The sequence below is a fragment of the Anarhichas minor genome, unplaced genomic scaffold (genome assembly GCF_050575085.1).
Source record: "Anarhichas minor isolate MPS153535 unplaced genomic scaffold, ASM5057508v1 ptg000037l, whole genome shotgun sequence".
In the NCBI taxonomy this organism is placed as follows: domain Eukaryota; kingdom Metazoa; phylum Chordata; class Actinopteri; order Perciformes; family Anarhichadidae; genus Anarhichas; species Anarhichas minor.
The window spans coordinates 4,139,417-4,161,155 of NW_027466483.1; the positions used below are offsets into that span (position 1 = coordinate 4,139,417).

General features: G+C 43.4%; 2 protein-coding genes across 7 annotated transcripts; one reads left to right on the forward strand and one right to left on the reverse strand.

Annotated features, from left to right (window-relative positions):
* Window positions 1-4,785: 4,785 nt before the first annotated feature.
* On the reverse strand, window positions 4,786-9,915 carry qrsl1 (glutaminyl-tRNA amidotransferase subunit QRSL1). 2 transcript variants are annotated; one of them, XM_076106991.1, is made up of 11 exons: window positions 9,813-9,915; window positions 8,686-8,845; window positions 8,507-8,605; window positions 8,336-8,432; window positions 8,007-8,168; window positions 7,712-7,887; window positions 7,039-7,151; window positions 6,428-6,620; window positions 6,169-6,286; window positions 5,764-5,969; window positions 4,786-5,281 (listed from the first exon to the last, which is right to left on the reverse strand). In XM_076106991.1, the coding sequence occupies exons 1-11, from the start codon at window positions 9,834-9,836 to the stop codon at window positions 5,070-5,072; spliced, it is 1,560 nt and encodes a 519-aa protein (XP_075963106.1). In that variant the 5' UTR covers window positions 9,837-9,915; the 3' UTR covers window positions 4,786-5,069. The 2 variants fall into 2 exon arrangements, with proteins under 2 accessions (XP_075963106.1, XP_075963107.1); XM_076106992.1 differs by lacking the exon at window positions 9,813-9,915 and having other exon boundaries at window positions 8,668-8,796.
* A 73-nt stretch (window positions 9,916-9,988) lies between these two features.
* rtn4ip1 (reticulon 4 interacting protein 1) lies at window positions 9,989-21,141 on the forward strand. 5 transcript variants are annotated; one of them, XM_076106995.1, is made up of 10 exons: window positions 9,989-10,100; window positions 10,326-10,576; window positions 11,808-11,959; window positions 12,589-12,657; window positions 13,013-13,137; window positions 13,518-13,566; window positions 13,932-14,068; window positions 14,395-14,578; window positions 19,798-19,890; window positions 20,774-21,141. In XM_076106995.1, exons 2-10 carry the CDS (start codon window positions 10,420-10,422, stop codon window positions 20,897-20,899), a joined length of 1,092 nt encoding a protein of 363 aa, XP_075963110.1. In that variant the 5' UTR covers window positions 9,989-10,100; window positions 10,326-10,419; the 3' UTR covers window positions 20,900-21,141. The 5 variants fall into 5 exon arrangements, with proteins under 5 accessions (XP_075963110.1, XP_075963111.1, XP_075963112.1 ...); XM_076106996.1 differs by having other exon boundaries at window positions 10,023-10,100; window positions 10,323-10,576; XM_076106997.1 differs by having other exon boundaries at window positions 10,038-10,100; window positions 10,485-10,576.
* The last annotated feature ends 598 nt before the right edge of the window (window positions 21,142-21,739 follow it).

Consider the following 21,739-nt stretch of genomic DNA (forward strand, 5'->3'; position numbering starts at 1 on the left):
CCGAGAGTGATGAATCATTTAAAGGTGGTGAGCCCGCCCCCCTCCACCTGGTGCCGGGGCTTTACCATTTAAAGGGGGTGTCTGTCTGTCTGTGACGGAGCAACTGCTGGAATTCACCCGTTTCCTCCCTCCCTCTCTTCCTATCCCCCTTCGCACCCACTCTTGATCTTTGTGGGAACTGCGTCCCAACCAGATCACGTGACAATGGAGTTCAGGCATGGCCTATCACAGATAGGGAGCAAATAAATCACAATAAAAGGGTCAAGAGGGAGAAGGTGATTGGGGGTGGACAACCCCTCACACTTCTCTTGCTCTTCTCCAAACGGGTACCTGCATTTTCTTTTTTTTTTTTAATTACCATGACTCAGCATTCACGGCGCAGTGCCTCCAACACAAACAGCCCAGAGGAGTTTTTGCTTATCAATATGTCAAAGACTGTCATGTGCTGGAAAACATATCGCTACACCTTTCCCAGCATGCCACTCGCAGCACTTGATGGCTTAAAAGGGGGTTGCTGTGTAGCTTCTGCTTCTGCACACTGGCTGTCTTTTTTTATTTTTTTATTTTTTTATTTTTATTTTTTAATGAGGACCGTGGGAGAACTCGGAACAGTGAAGTCAGTCACTGTTTAGTGAAGAACATAATTTCTCAGTGATGTGCCGTTATGATTTTGTTACAGAGTGGAAAAGTACATTTAAGAGCAACTCAGAATTTCTGTACAACTGTTAGTTTTTGTTTAGCTATGCTAGCAGCATGGCAGTGTCTCTCTGATAACCATGACATTTGGTATGATACCCACAGAAAAATGAACTGATCTTCTAGTGCCACCAAACGATCAAGGATTTCATTTACGCTGATAAATATCTCAACATCGAGTAGACTGATTTGTACAGTCTGTTATGGTTCACTACTAATTGTGGTGAACCCTGGCTCTAGCAGGTTCACATTAGTAGCTTTGACTGAAATGTCTCCACTACGATTGGATGGTTTGCCAAGACGTTTGGTGCATGCTTTCGTGTCCCATTTAGGATTAATTGTGATAAGTCTGTAATTCCTGAAAGGAGCAGTGTGTAGGATTTAGTGGCATCTAGGGTGATGTTGCAGATTGCAACCGACTGAACAACCCTTCGCTCACTCCTCCCTTTCAAAGCGTGTCGGAGAACTACACGGTGGCCTTCAGGTAATGCAAAAAAAACGTCAAAGGGTCTCTCTAGAGCCAATGTCTGGTTTGTCCATTCTGGGCTACTGTAGAAACATGGCGGTGCAACATGGCGGACTCTGTGAAGAGGACCGGCCCCCTATGTAGATATGAAGGGCTCATTTTAAGCTCACAATATCACTATTTTCTTTATTTATTGGTTTATTTGCTAAGGGACAGTGCACATTAATAAAAACATTGCTGTAAATGCGCCAGTTAGCCAAGAGGCTATTTTTCATCTGTAGTCCCAAGGCAGATGTTATAATTCATAGTTTCAGGTAATTATACACTAATAAAACTATTGTATTCACTTTTTGCTCATGGGTCCCCCTAAATCCTACACACAGGACCTTTAATTTTTCATTTAGCATCATCGTCTGCTAAACTAATGCCCTTCACATCAGCCTCAGCTGCACTTTGTGTATAGTGCTAATTAGCAAGCGCTAGCATGCTAACAAACTACAGTAAGATGACAAACGTGGTAAACATATCTACAAAATTTAGGAATGTCAGCAATGTCATTGGGAGCATGTTAGCATGCAGACATTAACATTTAGCTCACATCAACGCTGTGCCTAAGTAGCCTACAGAGCCGTTAGCATGCCTGTAGGCTCGTTTTGTTGTCGTTAGGTTAATAAAGGCTAAGATATCCTCAAATTCATATCTACCTCTGTTTTTATTGAATTCATCACAGATGATTCTGTCTTGAGTCTTTTATCCCTTATTGTCAGTGTTAATGGACAGGGAAGCAACCACCTGTTACAAACGGAGAGAGACAAATAAAAATGCATCCATAGTAAACAATGGATGCAATGACAAGTGGCACATTTTCTAAACGTGATAAAAAAAATTATGAACTAAATACAAACTGGACGACAACATCCTGCCCAATGAGAGTGATGGGACACAGACAAACCTGGCAACCTAGAGATACCGTACCAATAAGCAAAAAAAGTAGTAAGATCACACACGCTCACACGATTTCAAATCCTCTCAGCTCAGCGGCTGCATGGAAAGGGACAGGAAGCAACTCTCTGATGTCTTGCATGTGTTTTGAAGAAACTGCATCGCTCTCGTTGAAATCGGTGTATGTGCAACTCACACCGCAATCCAAAACATCAAAGGGAAAACTATGTCAACTTGTATGACTTTAAAGGAACACATTGATGCTGACCCTGTGTTCCTCGCCGGTCAAGTAGAGGTGGCAGAGAGTTGGCACAGTGTAGCAACAGGAATAAAACCATTAATCATGCTTTGACATTGAGGTTGTATACCTTTTATTATCCCTGAAATTATAAAGATCCTTTCACTTATTCATTTTACTGCACCGATACCAGCCTTCGCGGCACGCATCGTCACCTCAGGGAAGTTGAGTTGTGCTCTATCTTCACATCTTGTACAAATGCGGAACCAAACGTTTGATCATTCCCGTGCACACAGTTTTCTGCTCGTAGTCAGAGTGCTGCATGTCAACGCATCCTCTTTTTCTGTTCCTCATGTCATTCTACAGTATGTGTCCATCTAACGCATAAATGATATCTATCCAGTTCAAAGCCCAGTGTCCAGGATGCAGATTATACGTCAGGGAGCATTTGTCCCATTTCCCTGTTCCATCTCAGTCTGCTCAGGAACAGCTGCATTAAATGCAGTCGTTTGGGTTCATCACATTTGCCTCGTATCATCACATGAGTTACACAGAAATGAGATTTGGATGCTGATTTACAGGCCATGTAACCAAATAATGTGCAAACAATGTGGCTCTTTCTTTGACTGATGGGAAAAGCAGTTAGGCCTGTGCAATGGACACCAACGTCACTGAACGACAAAAAAACCCATTACATTAACAGCCAGCCATCCATCCTGGTTGCTATATCCAAGCATGCATGGGCATGGACATGGACAAGTCTCAAGTCCGTCTCAGGGCTTACACATTCAGACACCCATGGTGATGCTCGATCTTGAAAGGCATCCAAAAACCAGTCTTAAAAGTATGCTGAGTTTACACAACCAGAAGTTAATCTGTGGCAGGTGCAGCAAGCTGAAGGGACCAACCTCTGTGTTTGGGAGATCCCTTCACCTGGCAACACCATGCTGTGTCGCTAATCCTCTGGTTTAAAGAGGAGCCGACACACACACAGAGTAGTTGCTTGTTTTTCTTTCAACATAGAGCACTCGACTTGTTCTTTGCAATTCAATTCCCCCCATTCAAACCAGAGAACAGGTGTGGGTGCCCTCTCTGCTGTGGCGACAGCCTTTGTTGCGTGGGTGTCTAATATCTCAATTTAAGATTACAGAAACCTCAAGACATGACACTTCCTTCTGTTCTCTGAGGGCATTGTACACTCTGAAGCATTTCATGTTCATACTTTTCCAGTGACTCTACGTTTTCAGCGGCCACGTCGGTTTCCACACATTTCTTATCTAGATACCAACGCTACAGACGGATTAGAAGCCATGTTGTAACTTTTCCTTCTTGTTGTAACCATCTAGAATGACTTCGACTAGGGCCATGGCTTTTCTTTTGTGTTATGGGGGAGCAGAAGGATCCTCAAAGCAACTGTTGCTATTGGGTTCCACACTTTGGGAGCCAGCTAGGTGATTAGCACAGCTTAGCATAAAGCCAGGAAGCAAGGGGGAAACAAACAGCTAGCCTGGCTCTGCCCACATTTAAAATATGTGAATAAGAGCAGTTTCCAAAATGTCAACTATTTGCAAATGCCCCTGCAGAAACATGGGCACCAGCTCTAACTAGCCTCTTAAGCTTATTCCTAATTGTCTTAATGTGGCCTGCCGTGGCTGGCTAGAGTCCCAAATAGATGCTTTGAGTAGTCCTCCCTTTGGCTGATGTAGAATAGGTTTTGTGCTAAATTTAGCAAGTATGCTAGCTGCATGCTAATTGTAGAAACAGGATTTGGGGAGTCATGGGCACTATTACAAAATTAGGGAAGAGGGTGAAACAGTGACCTGTCCTAATTTCTCTATTGTATTTATCTTAAAACAAGTGAGAGAATCTGCCACGGCTACTCTCCTTTACAATGCAAAATTTGTAAAATAAAAAAAAATTTATATATAACAAACTTTACCGTTTCAAGAAAACTGATTTTTGCAGTGCACACGTGGTGTTATTTGTTTCTACACCTGGCATTCCAGCTGAACCATGTCTGCTCTGATGAAGGTCCTTTAGACCAAAAGCAAAAAAAAAAAAAAAGAAGTTTTCTCTGCATAGATTATCTATTCTACAAGTTTTGAGCTTTTTTGATACTCCCAGCACCTTATTTAAGATAAAGCAGGGTGAAGCGGCAGTTAGGACCATAAATGTACTTGTCATAGCAATCCATCCAATGGTGGAGATATCTCAGTCTGGACCAAAGTGGTGACACTGTCCAAGAGACTGACATTGCCATCTCTAGCGCCACACTGCTAGTATGACCAGGTAAACAGATGCAGGTAAAGAACAGCAGCACGTGTCTTGGTCATTTGGTGACTGAGCTTGAAAACGATTTCAGTGCCTTTAATAATACACAACAATAAGAACTGTCTAAGCATGGACATTGACGAATAATAAATATCACAATTAATAGATCACCCATCTTGCATGTATTTAATAGCAACACCTTCAGACAACACACACGGCAGCAGGTCACAGATTAAACACAATGTCCCTGCACTTAAGAGTATAATGCATGTTGTTGAGCAGGGAGTCTATCCTTTGTTGTAATTATTTTCATTCCATCAAGGAGCAAGTGGACATAAATAAAAACAATGTCCTGCAAAGACATAGAACAAGCCATGAGTGTCCATCAGAGTGGCACTTTCAGGCCATTATGTGTGACTCTGTCAACAGTGGGGTTCCTTGTGTCCACAGGTCTCTTCATACAGCTGAAGTCTGCTCTCTGTTGGCGGTTCCCGCTTCATTCCCGCTCTCATCTCCACAGTCACTGATGGAGGGGAACCCGACCCTCTGCTCTATCCATCGGGCGACGCTGAGCAGCTTATTGTCCTGGAGGGCGGGGCCTATTAGCTGTAACCCAATGGGAAGGCCCCGGCTTGATAAAGCAGTTGGCACAGAAACGGCAGGCAGACCTGGGGCAAAGTAAAAAACAGAGTTGAAGGAGAGTGTAGGGTAATGATTAGGATCTCAAGCTTAGTTAGGAGAGTGATACCAGGCGAAAAAAGTTAAACTGAATGTAAACACGCTCCTTTAAAGTACACTTCTGTCTGAGCTGAAATGGACTATGTGTTGACCAGGTTATGATTACCTTTGCCATCAGAGAATAACAAAGCAAAGAAGAGAAGTAACATACTCATTTCCTCTTTTATTTTCACGATAGCATTTGTGATCCAATGAGCTTCTTCTAAAGGATGCAAATTAAGAAGTACTGACTAAACTGAAGTAGTTGTGGTTGAAAGGTTTTTGGTGTGTGGGTGTATTTAAATGTGCGTGTGTGTGTGTGTGTGTATTCATGCATGCAGAATATATAAGTTCTTGAATCCTCCCACACTTCCTATGCCATGCATTAACAGTTCTGCCTAAAGGCCACCTCTCCCTTTTCTTCTCTCTGTACCTGCCATGTTGACAGGCTGGGTGAAGACATCATCCTGCGCGCTGCGCGTCCTGTTGTCTTCCTGTGTGAAGTCAGAGTAACGGGCCGCGTCAGCCAGGGTGGTGGGCGTCAGCAGCACGTTGACACCTGAGCTGAACACGCGTTTGAAATCGTCTGTGATCAGCCGGCGCACTCTCTGAGCCTTCACAAAGTAGTGCTCGTAGTTCCTGCCGAAAAATGAGGGCGGGGATGCAGCAAAAAATGTTTTATTCTCTCATACATTTAATAAAAGACAATTTGGCAAGTGACCAAAAGTGCTCATAAAAAAGGTGAAAATGATACAGTGGCACACTGTCAGCTCCACACTGGTGTGTAGTTAGTGAAATGAATCAGACGGGTGCAAGCAGCTTCGATCTGTCGTCTTACTGTTTGAGCAGGAAGTAGTTCCCAGACAGTATCCTCCCTCGCACTACGTCGTTGAAGCCCTCGTAGCGGCTCGAGGCGTACATGGCCTCCGTCGAGCTGTCCACCTCGCTACGATGGCCTGACAGAAGAGAGACGGGAATCAACGGCGTTTGCCCTTTTCAGATTTTCTACTGTAAAAATAAAATCCCCGTGTGATCTATGTGGCACCCTACATGTGAAATGCTCCACGCTACACCCTTGTTCTGTACTGGTTTCGTACCGTATTCTAGGCCGTCAAAGCGGGCCATGTTAGACGCCACCTCCGCGTGGCACAGGACGTGGTAGCACACGATGGAGTGCTGGGTGTGGGGGAGGGATACCTGCTTCACCCGCGCCCCCGCCCTCTCAAACATGTCAGCAACACGACTCCATTGCGCTAAAGTCTCCTCAGACAGCCCCGGGGCGTGGTACTCCTGACATACATTAAGACACAGGAAACAAGAGGTCATGAATGCATTTGTGTTCACAGAGATAAATATACATAGATCTTTTTATCAGAACCATCTGTATGTACATAAACCCTTCAAAGAATTTGTCTTGGTGATATATGGTGATAAAAATCAATAACAAAAAGCATCACAACACCAACAGTTCCTTCTCCAGTCAAATTGATTGTTTTTGACTTCCTCAAATCATTTTATGTAATACAATACAAGTCTGTTTGGCATCATACGTTTTGTTCTCCGACAGCTTGAGCGTTTCCTATTTACAACAAAACTTAAGTTACTAACAGCTTACATGCAAGTAAAAAAAGAGATTTGTATATTACAAAACCAAAGAGAAGTGCTGAAATAATACAGAAAAGATGGAGCTACAAGGAGCTATACTCACCTTTGGGATGCCTACACAGATGTTCTTGACATCAAAGTGGTCGGGTAGCTCTGTCAGCGATGAGGGAGCAGGAGTTGTTGTTGAGTCTCTCATATCTTGGCCTTGGAGGATACCTGTGTGACAGGTTAGTACCATCGTTTGATTGCAGTATGACCAATGTGGAACTGCAACACTGATTTACACGTCACATATTCTTTCAATTACACGGATAGTTCTTTTAAACATTTTAAATTGTGCATCGTTTACACGGCAGGTTGAGAATTGTGCCACCCGTGTGCTTGCTACATACATTATCTGTACCCACTCGTAGAACCACGGCTCTATAGCACTACTAGTGGTCAGAACCCTGCAGGGTCCCTTTAATATCAGTAATCCATGTGAACCCGGATGGCATGGCTACTGGGTATGGAAATATTTCGTTGAATTAGCCCCACCACACTTCACTTCTTATGTATCTGACCTAAAGAATAAAAGGACATTTACTGTGCATTACTTGGCACCAACATGTGGACTATATTGTCCTTTATTTAACCAGATAAGTCCCACTGAATTCAAAGCTCTCTTTGGAAAGAAAGAGCTGGATATGTAGAATGATCATAATCAAGAGCAAGAAACGTTTTGTTTTTTTCTTCTTTTATGTGGGCCAGGATGACGCTCAACATTCGTCTCCTACCCAACACGATGGCTGCATCGCTGACACTGCGGGTCATAATGCCGGGGACGTCCATGGAGTTGACCAGGGGGATGAGACCATGTCTGGACAGCAGACCATAAGTGGGCTTCAGGGCCACAACACCACACAGTGCTCCAGGGTTACGGGTCGAACCACCGGTGTCTGAACCCAAAGCCCTGCCAAGTAATTATCAGAACAGCACATTTTGATTTTATGAACGCCATTTTGAATAAAATATTTCCTTTTGCGTTTCTTTGTAACAGTTTTGTGGCACCAGCGAATGTGTTCCCCTCACAGGTAGCTGGTGAGCGAGGCCACAGCGGCAGCACTTCCTCCTGAACTTCCTCCGGTGACGACCCAGTCGGAGTCAGGCGCTGCCCCTGTCCTCTCTCTGTAGGGAGCAGCATAGCTCCAGGGGTTTCTCACCGGGCCGAAAGACCCGTCAGTACTGCCCGCACTGCGAGACAAATACATAAATAAGACGATGACAACCAGTATTCAAAAAAAAAAAAGTCTCTTTCTGTACACATCCAAAACAGTTTCAACAAGCAATTTATCAAATAAACTGGGATTTGTGACTAGCTGTTACTGTTATTATTCTGACAATGATAACGACAGCCTTACCCCATAGCAAACTCATCCATGTTGGCCTTCCCCATGAGGACAGCCCCTTGGTCAAAAAGCTTCTGGACCACTGTAGCATTGTAGGGCGGGGTGTAGTCTGTAGCACAAGTAACGGTAGGTTATCATTGGAATATTTAAGACACGGCAACTTTCACTGAGGTTCAAGCAGACCGTTAAGCATCTTGGAAGCACATGTGGTCTTGATATTTTCTGTGCAGAAGTTGTCCTTGACTGCAAAGGGGATTCCATCCAGAGGACCTTTGGGGGCACCTGAAGACAAAAACAAGATCAGTAACACCTATGACTCTGTAACACAGAATGTGTGGACATACAGGCTCACGCGTCCACACCTCGCAGCAGTCTGGCTTCTGCCTCTCGAGCCTGCTTCAGGGCCAGCTCCTCCGTCACAGTGATGTAAGCATTAAGATGCTGTGTTTTTTTGATGCGGTTCAGACACTTCCTACAAAGCTCCGTTGGGGAGATTCTTCCCTCCCTGAGCGCCGCAGACACCTGGAGAACAATGATGTGATACCAGTGGGGTCTCTCGGTTATTCAGTTACTCAATATACCCTTTTCACAGCAGACATTTTGACTTGTTATAGTAGGAAAAGCACAGATGCAAGTGATAACATGAGCAGTGTCTCTGCTCTATTCAAATGTCCCCGTAAACAGTGACAGTGAGTCAGCATGGACAACACCAGGACCCTGAAAGCAGCACACCCTAAAATGTCTTATATCTGGAGTTAAGTATAATTTTGAAATATTCTACTTGAGTTTATATTTTTCACACTACTTTATACTTCTCATCCACTTGATATCAGAAGTCAATATTATTACTTTTTACTTCACTACATTTATTTGACCGTTTGAATCGCAAATAAGTCAATCATATTCCAATAATATAGGAATAAATATATAGGCTCATTCTGCAAACACTGACACCAGTAGGCTACATTCATCTGCTAGTACTTTGTACTTAAGGTTAAATAAACCTAGTGCTACTTATGAGTAAAACATATCTCTTTACTTCTTAACTACTCAATAACTAGGAGCGACATTTAAGTTGTGTCATTATTTTGTTTCTGAAAGACAGGATATAGTTTTTTAACGGGACAACTTAAGTGCACGAGCATGTTTCGATATAAGCTTTATAAAGCAACATAGTTAGGCAGTGACGTTAACGTTAGCTGTCTTGGTTAGCTAATGTTATATATTATACGACATACATACTGTATTATACTATTTCTCTCACTATGCAGACGGCACAATAACCAGATAAAACGTTTTTAGACGGTTGCCAGACAATATATTTTAGCTATCTATGTTTTAGTTAGGGAGCAAAAGTAGTGACTCTGTGATATTATTTCACCTATGTTAGTTATGAATTGACAGCACAAACACGTCGGGAGCGCGGAGTGAATGCACGAAACAAACACGGAGAACTGAGCTCAAAGAACACGCAAATAGTCGTACTAACCTCCCTTATCGTCAGGCTGAGCATATTTAAAGAAATTCTGTGACAACCTCTCAAATTAACAACAACCTCTGCATGGTGTGCGGCACTAGCGCGCCGCCATGTTTGTTTCGATAAACAACGTCTAACACCGCCTTTTGTGATTGGACGGCCGATGAGAAACCCGCGCTGTGATTGGTGGAAAGGCTGAGGGGCTGCTAAAAGACACCAGTCGTGTAAATGGAACATTAAGGGAGAGGACGTTGAATTGAAATGACCATTAACTTTGGACTTACAGCATTGATCGAAATGGCAAGTTAGACATGTTTACGTAAGAACAAAATGTTTAAAGTCAGAATGTAGTCGTGGCTTATAGAGAACGTCAATGTACTGTTATCTAGCATAGTGGCCGTGCAGTTAAAAGTATTTCTGTCTGTAACAGGGACTGCTAATTTACAGTTCCACCATTTTTCCTGACAGTATTTAAGCTTTGAAGAGTTGAAAGATGAGTTATTTGAGAAACTTCGTGTCCAGCAGGTGCTTGTTTCACCACAGTAAATTACCAAGCGTGAACACATCGGCTTGCTGGCATGGGAGTCGGACCAGACTGTTCAGCACTACCAAAATCAGCATGACTATAATGCCTGCCTGGGTCATCGATAAATATGGAAGCAATGATGTATTGCGGTTCACTAGAAATGCCAGTTTCCCTGTCATCAACTACCCCAATGAGGTCATTGTCAGAGTGCATTCAGCAGGACTGAACCCGCTTGACGTCAGCATGAGAGGTGAGTGACAATGTGCATGACTGTGTGACTGTGTGCATGCTTACAGTGGCACCAGAGAGCGAATACAATGGCAATGAATTCAACAAATAGAACCACATCTGACACGTGACTGCATATCCAAGTTTAAGAATAAATATAGTTTTTTTCCTTTTTGTGAGGAAAATATATCCTCAGCAGTGAAGCTGCAGAGGCCCAGACTGATGTTTGCTGTGGTTATACTGTATGTGGCTTAAAATGAATCATGCAGCCCGTCAGTCTTCCACCACACAGTCGGCTCCAGTTATACCACTGTGTGTGGTGGGATGGTGTGGGGGTGGGTAGAGGGGCAAACAAGCAGTGAGAGTTTTTGAGGTCGCTCAAGTGGAAATTTAAGTTTCACAAGCAGGATTGCACTTTGAGCATTGCATATCAGAATGTTAGCACTTATTGTATTCGTATTGGTTTGTTTCTGCACTGTACTTTTGCTCTGGTTTATGCTCTCAGATGCATGTTTAAAAAAGGAGATGCACTTATGACTTCTGGTGACTAGTAGTTCTGTTGAATACCTATGTTGAATACACTTATTGTAAGTCGCTTTGGATAAAAGCTAAATGACTGTAATGTAATTGTTCTTTTTCGTCCCTGCTTAACATGCACGCCTGTCATCACACAGGGACGACTATGAACACAACAACGTGAAGTTTATCTTATCTGAGCTCTGTCTTCTTTGCCAAGGCAACTTTTTAAAAGCAACCTCCTTACCCAACATATGCCAATGACTTCTATAGTTTTGCAGAAGAATGGATGATATTAGATTCAAAATAGGCTCTTGATCCTCAGGTAACTCTGCAGACCCCTGTTTTGTTGAAGTCATACAACGACTTCCAGATAGTGCCTGTTCTCACAAGTTTCATCTGAAACATTGTCCAAGCAGGTGTTGGCTGCCAGACCCACATCCTGCCTCCTCAACCCCTTGACCAGACAGACTTTTCCCAAGATTTCGGACTCATTCTGGGACCCATAATGATGGATACAATTACTGTGTTGCTTAGTGCCAGTTTAGAGACTGCCATTAACTCGTATCTTACAGTATGAACCGGTCTGTTGGCATTCTTCCTAAAAGTACTGGTTGGAGTGCTGGAACAGCAATATATTTTAAAACCATTTGAAAAAAAACCCATGTTTCTCTTGTGGTGTCGTCACAGCAAATTACCTCAAAATGATCTGCAGTCTGAGGCTCTCTCCCCGTCAGGTGGCTACGGCGCCGCGACCATGTCTATGAAGAGAGACCCTCTGAACATCAAGCAGTCGGGCAGCGAGTTCCCGCTCATCCTGGGGAGAGATGTGTCTGGGGTCATCATGGAGTGCGGCCTGGATGTGAAGCACTTCAGAGAGAGGGATGAGGTAAACGACACAAAGTAGTAGGTGTAACCGCTTCGTTAGGCAGAACAACTTGCCCCTGCACACAGTGAGTCATGTGTGCCTAATGTGTGAAGTATGGTTTGATGGCACTGTGAACGAGCAGGTATGGAAGCCTATTTCCGCCACTGTGAGGAAAAAAATAAGATCCTGTAAGTCATTATTATGAGATCCTATCTCAAAATAATGACTTACTGAGTTTGGCTGAAGGTCGCCAGTTAACAGGGTCCCTTCTTAAACCGTAACCCTGCTCCGCTACGCCCCGCCCTCAGTCACTAAGTCTCTCATAATTATGAGATACTATCTCATAATTATGAGATAGTATCTCATAATTATGAGATAGTATCTCATAATGCTTCTGTTTAACACCTAGTTTTCACCTTGGATTTGGTTTGGATGGTACTTTAGTCTTAATCACCTGGATGTTTGTGTGAAGGCGAACTGTGGCTTTAAACAGATTTAGCACTTCATGAAGTCATATTCTGCTTTTATGTCACCACCACGCACACCAGCACTAAAAATAGAGTGACTCACTGTGCGACGTTACACATGTGGACACACGGCTGTTTGCATCTGTGGTTGATGAGGGTCGCGTTGCCGTGTGTCTCCATCAGGTGTGGGCGGCCATCCCACCGTGGAAGCAGGGCAGCTTGGCTGAATTCGTGGTGCTGAGTGCCAACGAGGTATTGTTGGTTAATGATGTTGTTGAGGTTTGCCTCTTTCTCTGTGGAGGTTTATTATTTCATCAGCATCACTTCTGTGTGTTGAGTTTCCTTATTTGTTGATTATCTTTATTTTTAACATCAGCATACAAAAAATAAGTTTTTACATACACCCAATTTTGTGTCACATTTTATGTATGTACCTGTGACGATGGAACATAAAGTTTGAAACATTTGTTAGAAAAGTACTTTGATGAAGTAATTAATACTGGAATAGTATTTATTACATTTTTGAAAGGGCAACTAGTAATCTTTTACCTATTGCATTTCAAAAGTAAATGTCCCAACGCTGATTACAGATGTGTATTGTGCTCAGGTATCCCACAAACCAAAGTCACTGAGCCACGTAGAGGCAGCAGCCATTCCCTATGTGGCAACCACTGCCTGGTCGGCACTGGTGAACACCGGTGGGCTCAGTAAGGACAACTGTGCCAAGAAGCGGTGAGGGGATGTATAAACACTGACACACACACACACACACACACACACACACACACACACACACACACACAATTACACAATCTCCACTTGCTGTTAATCCCCGTCCACCCCAAAGAAGCTCCCTGTCTTTGATCTAACCAATTATTCTGCTGGGCGCTCCCTCTAAGCTTAGCCCCCGTTAGCATGCCTCCTGTAATGAGCCTGTGGGCGATGTGCTGCAGCTTTCTGGCAGCGGAACTTGAGGCGCTAAAGCCCGCAGGCGCATTTGAGACGGAACCCTAATGAGGGGAGCGTCTGTGCAGCAATGGTGGAGAAAAAAAGTCATCACATTTATATCATGCATGTCTGCTTTTTTTTTTTTTTTTTTCTCTTCCCCGCAGGATTTTGATCCTCGGAGGGTCCGGGGGAGTGGGAACATTTGCTATACAGGTAGGGGATGAAGAGGAGGATGATGCCAAGCTAATTATTAACTGCATCGAGCTCAGAAGAGCCTGCTTTAGATACAAACATGTAATCATACACGGGTCATAAAATATACAGAGGTGTAATGAAAAGTCTGTTTGGCCCGTTGGGTTTCTGACTGTGCCACACACTTTGCCTGGTGACCCGAATACTGTCGCTCCCATTACACAGACACTGCGTAACACTTGATCTCATTATTTATACATTCTGTGTGCTTCTCAAACAATTAGGTAACACTCTGCTCGCCACAAATAACCCCAAATGTATACGTGTTTGGTACGTACATCAAATGATGCAACAACAAAACGGCTGATACTATCATTTGCGTCCAGATGCTGAAGGCTTGGGGAGCCCACGTGACCGTTACCTGCTCCCAGAATGCAGAGCGGTTTGTGAGGGGCCTGGGGGCGGACCACGTGGTGGACTACACCGCCGGCCCTGTCGAGGAGCCGCTCAGGGCACTGGAGAAGTGAGATGATCCCACACACATGCAGTCGCTTTTGGTTCATGTTGGTGTTTAATTGGACTCGGTGTGTGTATGTATCAACAAAAAGCCCTTGTTGCCAAGGCAACCCAGTCCCTCTAGCTGCGGTCGGCTCATTAGTGTGGGAGCTCTTCAATTTTCTAACAAACTTAATCACACTCGGACTCAATCGCCCTCTCAATCACCAATTATTACCTCACCTACAAATCCTCCCTTTCATGTACTGTGTCTTTAATGCCCAGTGACTTCACACGTATGTGTCTTTGCTTGTGTCTCTTGTTTTCACAAACCCTTCCCCTCTCCATCTCAAGATTCGACCTGATCCTGGATAACGTTGGGGGGGACACGGAGCTCTGGGCGCTGAATCTGCTTAAGCCTTGGTGTGGCGCCAAGTTTGTCACCCTTGTCACACCGTTCCTCCAGAACACCGACAGGATGGGCATTGCTGACGGCATGATGAAGACTGCCGCCACGGTGGCCACCAAAGCCCTCAAGGTAATCATGACGGAATAACACAGACCCCCCCCCCTACACCTTGCATTGCAATGCGTCTCGTATGCAGATATGATTTGACCTGATTACGTTCACACCTGGTATTATGTGTCTCAGTTTCCACATATAGGTTCGATCGCTCTGTCCAGCTCAAACAAGCGAAAGTCACATCCTCCTCCACCCATTCGCTCAGCCACTGCTTCATAAATGGCTTGGTTGCGATACGAATCGTTTCGCTTGTATATTTTCGTCAGACCAAACTGAAATGCGACACCTGGTGTATCGAATATCAATTTTGACAAGCATGACTACCTCGCTGGTTTGAAGCGATTGCGTTTTTCCGCCCACGTAGTTGTTGTAGGTGTGTTGAAAAATTGCAATTGCATTTACACTCCAGAGGTGTTCTGGTCGATCAGATGACAATCTGTCCACAATGTATTTTGGGTGCATACCTCATGTGGTCGAGCGCTATCCGATTGCAATCCGATTGCCCAAAACAAACTTTAATGGCAGGTGTAAAGGGGGAAACAGATGCAGTTTGATTAGTTACATTTTATACTGAAGAGTGCACTACGCAAGGATGCATGAATGCTACACGTTGCTGCTAGTAGGTGTTGCAGGAATAGGAGTATTTACATTTAGGTCAGCAGAGATATCCTGGTTTGATTTCTTCCAGCAAAAGAAATTCTTGGACAAACTTTTAAAAAATGGAATTTTGGGTAGAAAGTTTGCACGCTTCTATCACCAGTGTCGGTCTAAAAAATGACCCTGTCTAAACATCGCAACATTATCGGATGATTCGGTTCGGCTTGGCTGTGTTTACGTACACTACATGGCCAAATGTATGTGGAGTTCCAAACAAAGTATGTGATGAGAGCAAATAACACCCATATGTAATTGCTGAACATCTAATTTCACAAACATTAGCATTAATCTGCTGCTGTAACAGCCTCCATTCCTCCAGGAAGGCTTTCCACAAGATGTTTTTATTCAGGTCGCAGTCGGCATTCCAGTTCATCCCAGAGGTGTTGGATGAGGTCAGGGCTCCGTGCAGTCAAGTTTTTCCCAACTGCAAGACTATTTCTTGCTGGGGTTGGTTTGTGCATGTGGTTTGTGGTGTAACCAGGTGGTAACCTCCGGTTCTGCCAAGTTAAACCGATGCGGAAGTGTTTTAAAACTTACATTCTCTCTACTGACCAGCAGAGTGTGACTCCTCCGGTTGCAAAATTAAATTTGATTGTTTGGAAGTCTATGAGAAAAGACAGCATGATGTTCATTTAGTAAGTTATGATCCATTTAGAGTCAAATGGAGACGTATACGGCGTCTCTACGTCACTCCTCAGTCCAAATATGGTAACTTCTGTTCATTGGTTGCAAAAAAACAACATGGCGACAGCCATAATCCAAGATGGCGATGGCGAAATCGCCAAATTCGAGGCTTCAGAACACAAACCAATGGGTAACACACGATGACTACGTCCACTTCTTACATACAGTCTTTGGATGAGACAGGAAGGGGCCTTCTCCAAACTATTGCCACTAAGTTGGAAGTTGCCTAAAATATGTTTCTTTGTTTGTAGCATTAAGATTTCCTTTAACTGGCACTAAGGGGCCTCGACCAAACCATAAAAACAGCCCCAAACCAACTCCTTTTACATATGTGAGTTGCAATATTCACAAAACTAGAAAATGCAAAGAGCACTCTGTTATACAGCTGAAAATGTAGCATGTTAATGAACATGGATGTTATCTACAAGTGGGTAGATAACATCCAACACAGCCAGTCGTGATTAGCGAGTCACACAGTCCAGAAGTCTGGCTCACATCGAGAAGAACAGTGTGAAAATGCCTCAGCCATTTCCCTTCAAGAAGGAGCCGCTCATCAATACCGCAGGCTTTAATATATCTTTACAGTCACCATGGCTACAGTGTGATGACCTATAACTTCATTAATGCATGTGCAGAACCCCCCCGCCCCCAAAACACACACAAACACACACACACTCCCGGAGCTCAGTACATCCGGGGTAAACGGCATCCTGCGCAATGCGGTGAGCATCATGCAGAGCAATGTGTGTGTGTGTGTGTGTGTGTGTGTGTGTGTGTGTGTGTGTGTGTGTGTGTGTGTGTGTGTGTGTGTGTGTGTGTGTGTGTGTGTGTGTGTGTGTGTGTGTGTGTGTGTGTGTGTGTGTGTGTGTGTGTGTGTGTGTGTGTGTGTGTGTGACAGTCACATCCGTGCATTACCGTCACCACCTCTTTCCACTTAAGTCCTAACCACACAATCTACAGTTTTAACTGACTCAAGCATGTGTCGCCATTCTTCAGAGAGTCAAAACACCTCTACTTCCTTCTTGGTTCAAATTTTGGTTTCACCTAAAAGCCAAATTCGGGTCCCTTTTTTTTTATTCGTCGAGGTCATTCAGCGGTATGTTTTACATGGTTAACCTGGAGAATAAGTATAATAATAATAATAATAAGGTATTATTAAGTAATAAGGTATTATAGATGTACAAGTATCCAGAAGTTCTAAAGGAAAGTTCTGTGGATGGGACACGCATGTACTGTTTGGAGTAACAAGTGCACACAAGAGATTAGAGCATGATGCAACTTATTTCCATTCCATTAGGTAACAAGGAAACTTTGCCCTGGCACGTTTCTACCTGAAACAGGATGTTTCAGGTAGAAACGTCCTGTTGATCCTTCAGTTGTTCCAAAGTGTTAAACAGTTTCAAAAGGCTTCCCTCGTAATATTTGGCTGGTCTATATTCTGTACTCCCAGATATGAATTCTAGCCACAGTGACACGGGTAATGGAAACAGGATCACGGTTTGTTTTTCAAGAGAAAAAAAGACGGCAGAAGGACAAAGCTAACGTCTAGCGGGTGAACATAGTATGGAGTACTTTCTCTAAGCTAACATAACTGAATATAAATGCAGAATCATTGGGCAGCCGGACAAGATTTTAGTATCGGAAGCATTCTGGTTTCGTAGTCCGAGTAGTATTGACCAATCATGTTTGAGCGGGCTTCGGGTGCATGCAGGTAAACCGTCCGCATGGAGAGCAAAATAGGTGGAATGTGTAAACCGAAATGCAATCTCAGAACCCATCGGCTATCGTCTGAGAATATTGGACTTCACTAATATTAGCTAACATTTGCCCCATAACGACTTTATGAGGTGATAATACGTGTTGTGTTTTGCCACAATACCAAAGCACAACCTCACAGAGCCGATGTACGTTTTTGAATTACTCATGAACTCGAAACTTAAGTAGCTAGATGGAGGATTGTAGCGGGCCGGGACAGCCCCAGAGAAACTTGCCCTTTCACTTTTTTTTTTGCCAAAAGAAGAGCCATGACTATCTTAAACACAAGGGGAGTTGGGTGTGTGTTGCTTTCCACACAATACCATTGCATACCCTTTTCCCCCTTCCGCTGCGTGTGTAACCAGTTAGTGTTACGCCTTAACGCCGCCTGAGAAACGCCACGTGGACCGCACTCTCCCTCTTGAACTTAAACTCCCTCAATAGACTACTGAAGGGGCTCAGCTGATCAAAAAATATAATATATAAGTAAGACTAGGAGTGAATTTACAGCTGCATTGTCTCATTAGCACCCACACTATATCTGTGAGCGAGTATTCAGGCTGACGCAGTGTATTTTTCCAGTTGCTGATGCATTGTTTCCGTGCTGATGACTCGCTGACACGCTGCTGGTTTGAGAGATGATAATATGGAAGAGCTAATATGGAAACACCGCAGAATAAAAACAAGTAAAAAAAGAATGGGAGAGGGATGTACCTTGTGGGTTTATAGACAGGAGGTAGTGTGCACCTCCAGGACTCACACCTCCTGGTTCGCTCACATGCACACAGTACACCGTGTGCTGTTTGTAAAAGGAAAGATTGTTCCAATGTGAGGGTTCCGGGACAGAGGATGCCACATGTGTACAGATTGTAAAGCCCTCTGAGGGTGATTTGTGATTTTGGGCTACACAAAATACATTGAATTGAAAAACCAGAGCGCCGACAGCTGGCTTGGTTGTCACAGTGTCCTCGGTTCTGAATAAGCCCCGAAGGAAACACTAAGTAACTCCTTCATATCAAAAGTTCATACACACACTATAAAAGCAGAATGTCATTTCTGCTTTTGTCATGAGCTTAAGGAAATCCTACCCAGATGTTAAAGGCTCAAAGCAGAGGTCTTCAACAGGGGGTCCGTGACCTCTAGGGGGTCCGCGTAGGTACTGCAGGGGGGTCGTGAACTGTTTGGTTGACTAAACTATTTTTATTTTTTATTTTTATTGAAATGTCTTTAAATACACATTAACATGAATCCAATATATTGTGGCGAATGGATAAATGGAGGCAGAAGATGTTATCTTTCAGTCAGAAATGCACACATTCAGCGACACACAGGAGCTCTCTCAAGGTGGGCACTGGTTCACTGACAGCGTGAGACCAGCCTGGACCTGTCCCTCCAAGCCTCCTGCACACCAAGAGGAGGACCCGCCCCTATTGCTGCTGTGCCAATCACGAGGCCGCATGTTACATGCTGGCTCTGTCAGGTTCCCCGTGATTGACCAAGAGTCTATTCAGTCCCCAGCTGACTAAGATCCCAGACATAAGGACGCACGCTGCAATATTATTTGAAAAGAAGATACCGTTTTAATTTAATAGAAAACACAATTTTATACAATATGTATAGTAGGGGGTCCCTGCTCCATCTCTCTATCAGTTTGGGGGTCCTTGGCCTGAAAAACGTTGAAGACCCCTGGCTTAAAGGAAAGTGGGCTGCATCTCCACCCAGTCTCCTGGCACACATACTCTAAAGATGGAGGCCTGCATTGAGTTGTGTCATTTCTTATATAGGAAAAGCAAGATTAGTGGACATTAATGAAGATGACAGTTCTAACCTGTCACTGAGAATTATCTGACAAAGTACACTAGCTAGGGCTACAGGTCGATAGTTCTCACTATTATTAATGGATCCTTTACAACAGGAACTAACAGGTCACGTAGGAAGAGCGTAAAATAAGTGGTGAAAAGACGAAGTTTCGGATAAGCACATTTTAAATGTCTCACAGTAACATGATCCGTTCAACACGACTTGTTTTCTCACAGCTTCAGACCTGTAACGGCCAACGGTGAAGTGTCTGCTGTGAACACAAATACACAAGTGTTACCTCAGCGCCATGTCTTTTCTCTCCTTCTGTTTTCTTGTAGCACCTAGTCAAAGGAGTTCACTACCGCTGGGGGTTCTTTGCACCTAGCGGTCCTGCCTTGGATGAAGTAAGGGAGATGGTGGATGCAGGACAGGTACAGTACCAGATGTATTCTCTAAACTGTTCAGGGACTGACTATGAACTGAAACCAGTTTATTTATCATCGCGTGCCCATCAGGGGTTAAATTGGGCTCTTTTGGCTTGAAGCATCAGTTTCAGACACCGTCTCATGCCTTTACTTCGACTTTATTAAATAGCTGTGGCCATCATACAGCAGCAGGATCGATGCTTGCTACTCCACATTAAGAGACAGGCTGCTGTGCAATTTACCCACGTGGCACAGCAGAGTTAACTCCATTGGTTATTTAAATCTTCTGTTGTGGCATTGTGATCTCACAGTAGCCCCCATTCACCATATGCTTGCACAGCAAACAGCTGTTGAACACGGATTCCACATTTTTCCAGTGAAAACATGAGGAACAAAGCGTCAAAAGATATGTATATTGATTAGCATTATTAAAGCATGTAATTCACCCACATTACCAATAAATAAGTAAAGTAAAGATGAAAATGTTCTCCCGTGTGGTACACCTGACCCCAAACCTCATCGTTAATGCCATGTTAACCTGCGGAGCACGTTACATTCTCATAAAAAAACAAATGACATGCCTATCTGTGATTATAGTACATTAGATTTCATAAATGCATTTGGCACTTCAACAAATGATTGGTGATACTGTGGTGTGATAGATTACATTGTGATACAGCATGCAGTTAAACTGGGGATTATCACTCTCTATGCAGATATCTATCTTGTTACGATTCTCACTTGAGCATGCTCCTGCACAAACATGCCTTTAGTTCATTGTTATCATTGAAGGCATCATGTGAAAACAGTTTCCTCACTCATATTGAAATACACAATAGCTGAGAAACAGGGCTCGTTTGACCTCTGCCTCCCTCTATGTGATCTCTAGATTCAGGCTGTGGTGGAGGAGACTTTCAGCTTTTCCCAGGTTCCTTGGGCCTTCGAGAAGATGGAGAAAGGTCACGCTCGCGGAAAGACCGTGGTGCAGATCAGCAAAGGAGGAGATGACTTGTAGCACTGACTGTTGGAGACTCTGTACATCTTTATGTACACTCGTGGAAGTGAATGAAACTCATTTGAATGCTAGGTTTTTGCTTATTGTATCCACAGTTGCAAACTAGGTACAAGAACAAAGTTATTGATTGTTATTGGTGTGGGTTTTGCAGCTAGAAATGTGTGTAAGATGCTGTTGTATGCTTTCGAATGTTTGGCATTTTTTTACTGGCTTAAAAAATAAAATAATATGATTAAAGTTAAGTGCTGTCAATGTTTTTTAAAGAGCAGTTAGTAAAGTTTGACCATGTAAAATGTGAGTATTCCCACAGACACAGTTGCCAGTTTATTAGGTACACCTAGCTTAAACTGATTCATTCTAATAAAGTACTCCTTCAATAAATCCCACACTCATGAAGGTTATAGTTTTTGTTGAAACTGTTTTAGAGACGTGTTGATTCAACTATATGGTCATTCTAGTGTTACAGTATATCTGTATACAACTCAGTGGCAGCTGGTGACTCAAAACACTTATGAAGATGGTATGAAAACCAACCCACTGAGTCGTGTTACTGTCTGCCACTGGAGTCTGTGGGAGATGACACAAGAACAGGAGGTTCAGTGAGGCTGGAAGAGGAGACACTACACACCAAATGCATTAACAATATGATCGAGCAAGTCGAATTGAATCGATCTACTTCAAAAAAAGATATTTTGTGTGGCATATACTATACCTTGACCTTTTTATGGCCTACTATATTTTGACATTTTTATGATGTACTATAGGCCTACTATGATATTTTGTATGACTTTTATGACAATGCAATTCATTTGAATTGCTTTTTTATAACGTTTTATTTTT

Coding starts and splice junctions, on each gene's coding strand:
- rtn4ip1 (XM_076106993.1), top strand. CDS start 10,294: ATGAGTTATTTGAGAAACTTCGTGTCCAGCAGGTGCTTGTTTCACCAC. Junction 10,577..11,807: donor GCTTGACGTCAGCATGAGAG/GTGAGTGACAAT, acceptor TCTCCCCGTCAG/GTGGCTACGGCGCCGCGACC. Junction 14,579..19,797: donor TGGCCACCAAAGCCCTCAAG/GTAATCATGACG, acceptor GTTTTCTTGTAG/CACCTAGTCAAAGGAGTTCA.
- qrsl1 (XM_076106991.1), bottom strand. CDS start 9,836: ATGCTCAGCCTGACGATAAGGGAG. Junction 8,433..8,506: donor TGCTTCCAAGATGCTTAACG/GTCTGCTTGAAC, acceptor CTTGTGCTACAG/ACTACACCCCGCCCTACAAT. Junction 5,970..6,168: donor AACTACTTCCTGCTCAAACA/GTAAGACGACAG, acceptor ATTTTTCGGCAG/GAACTACGAGCACTACTTTG.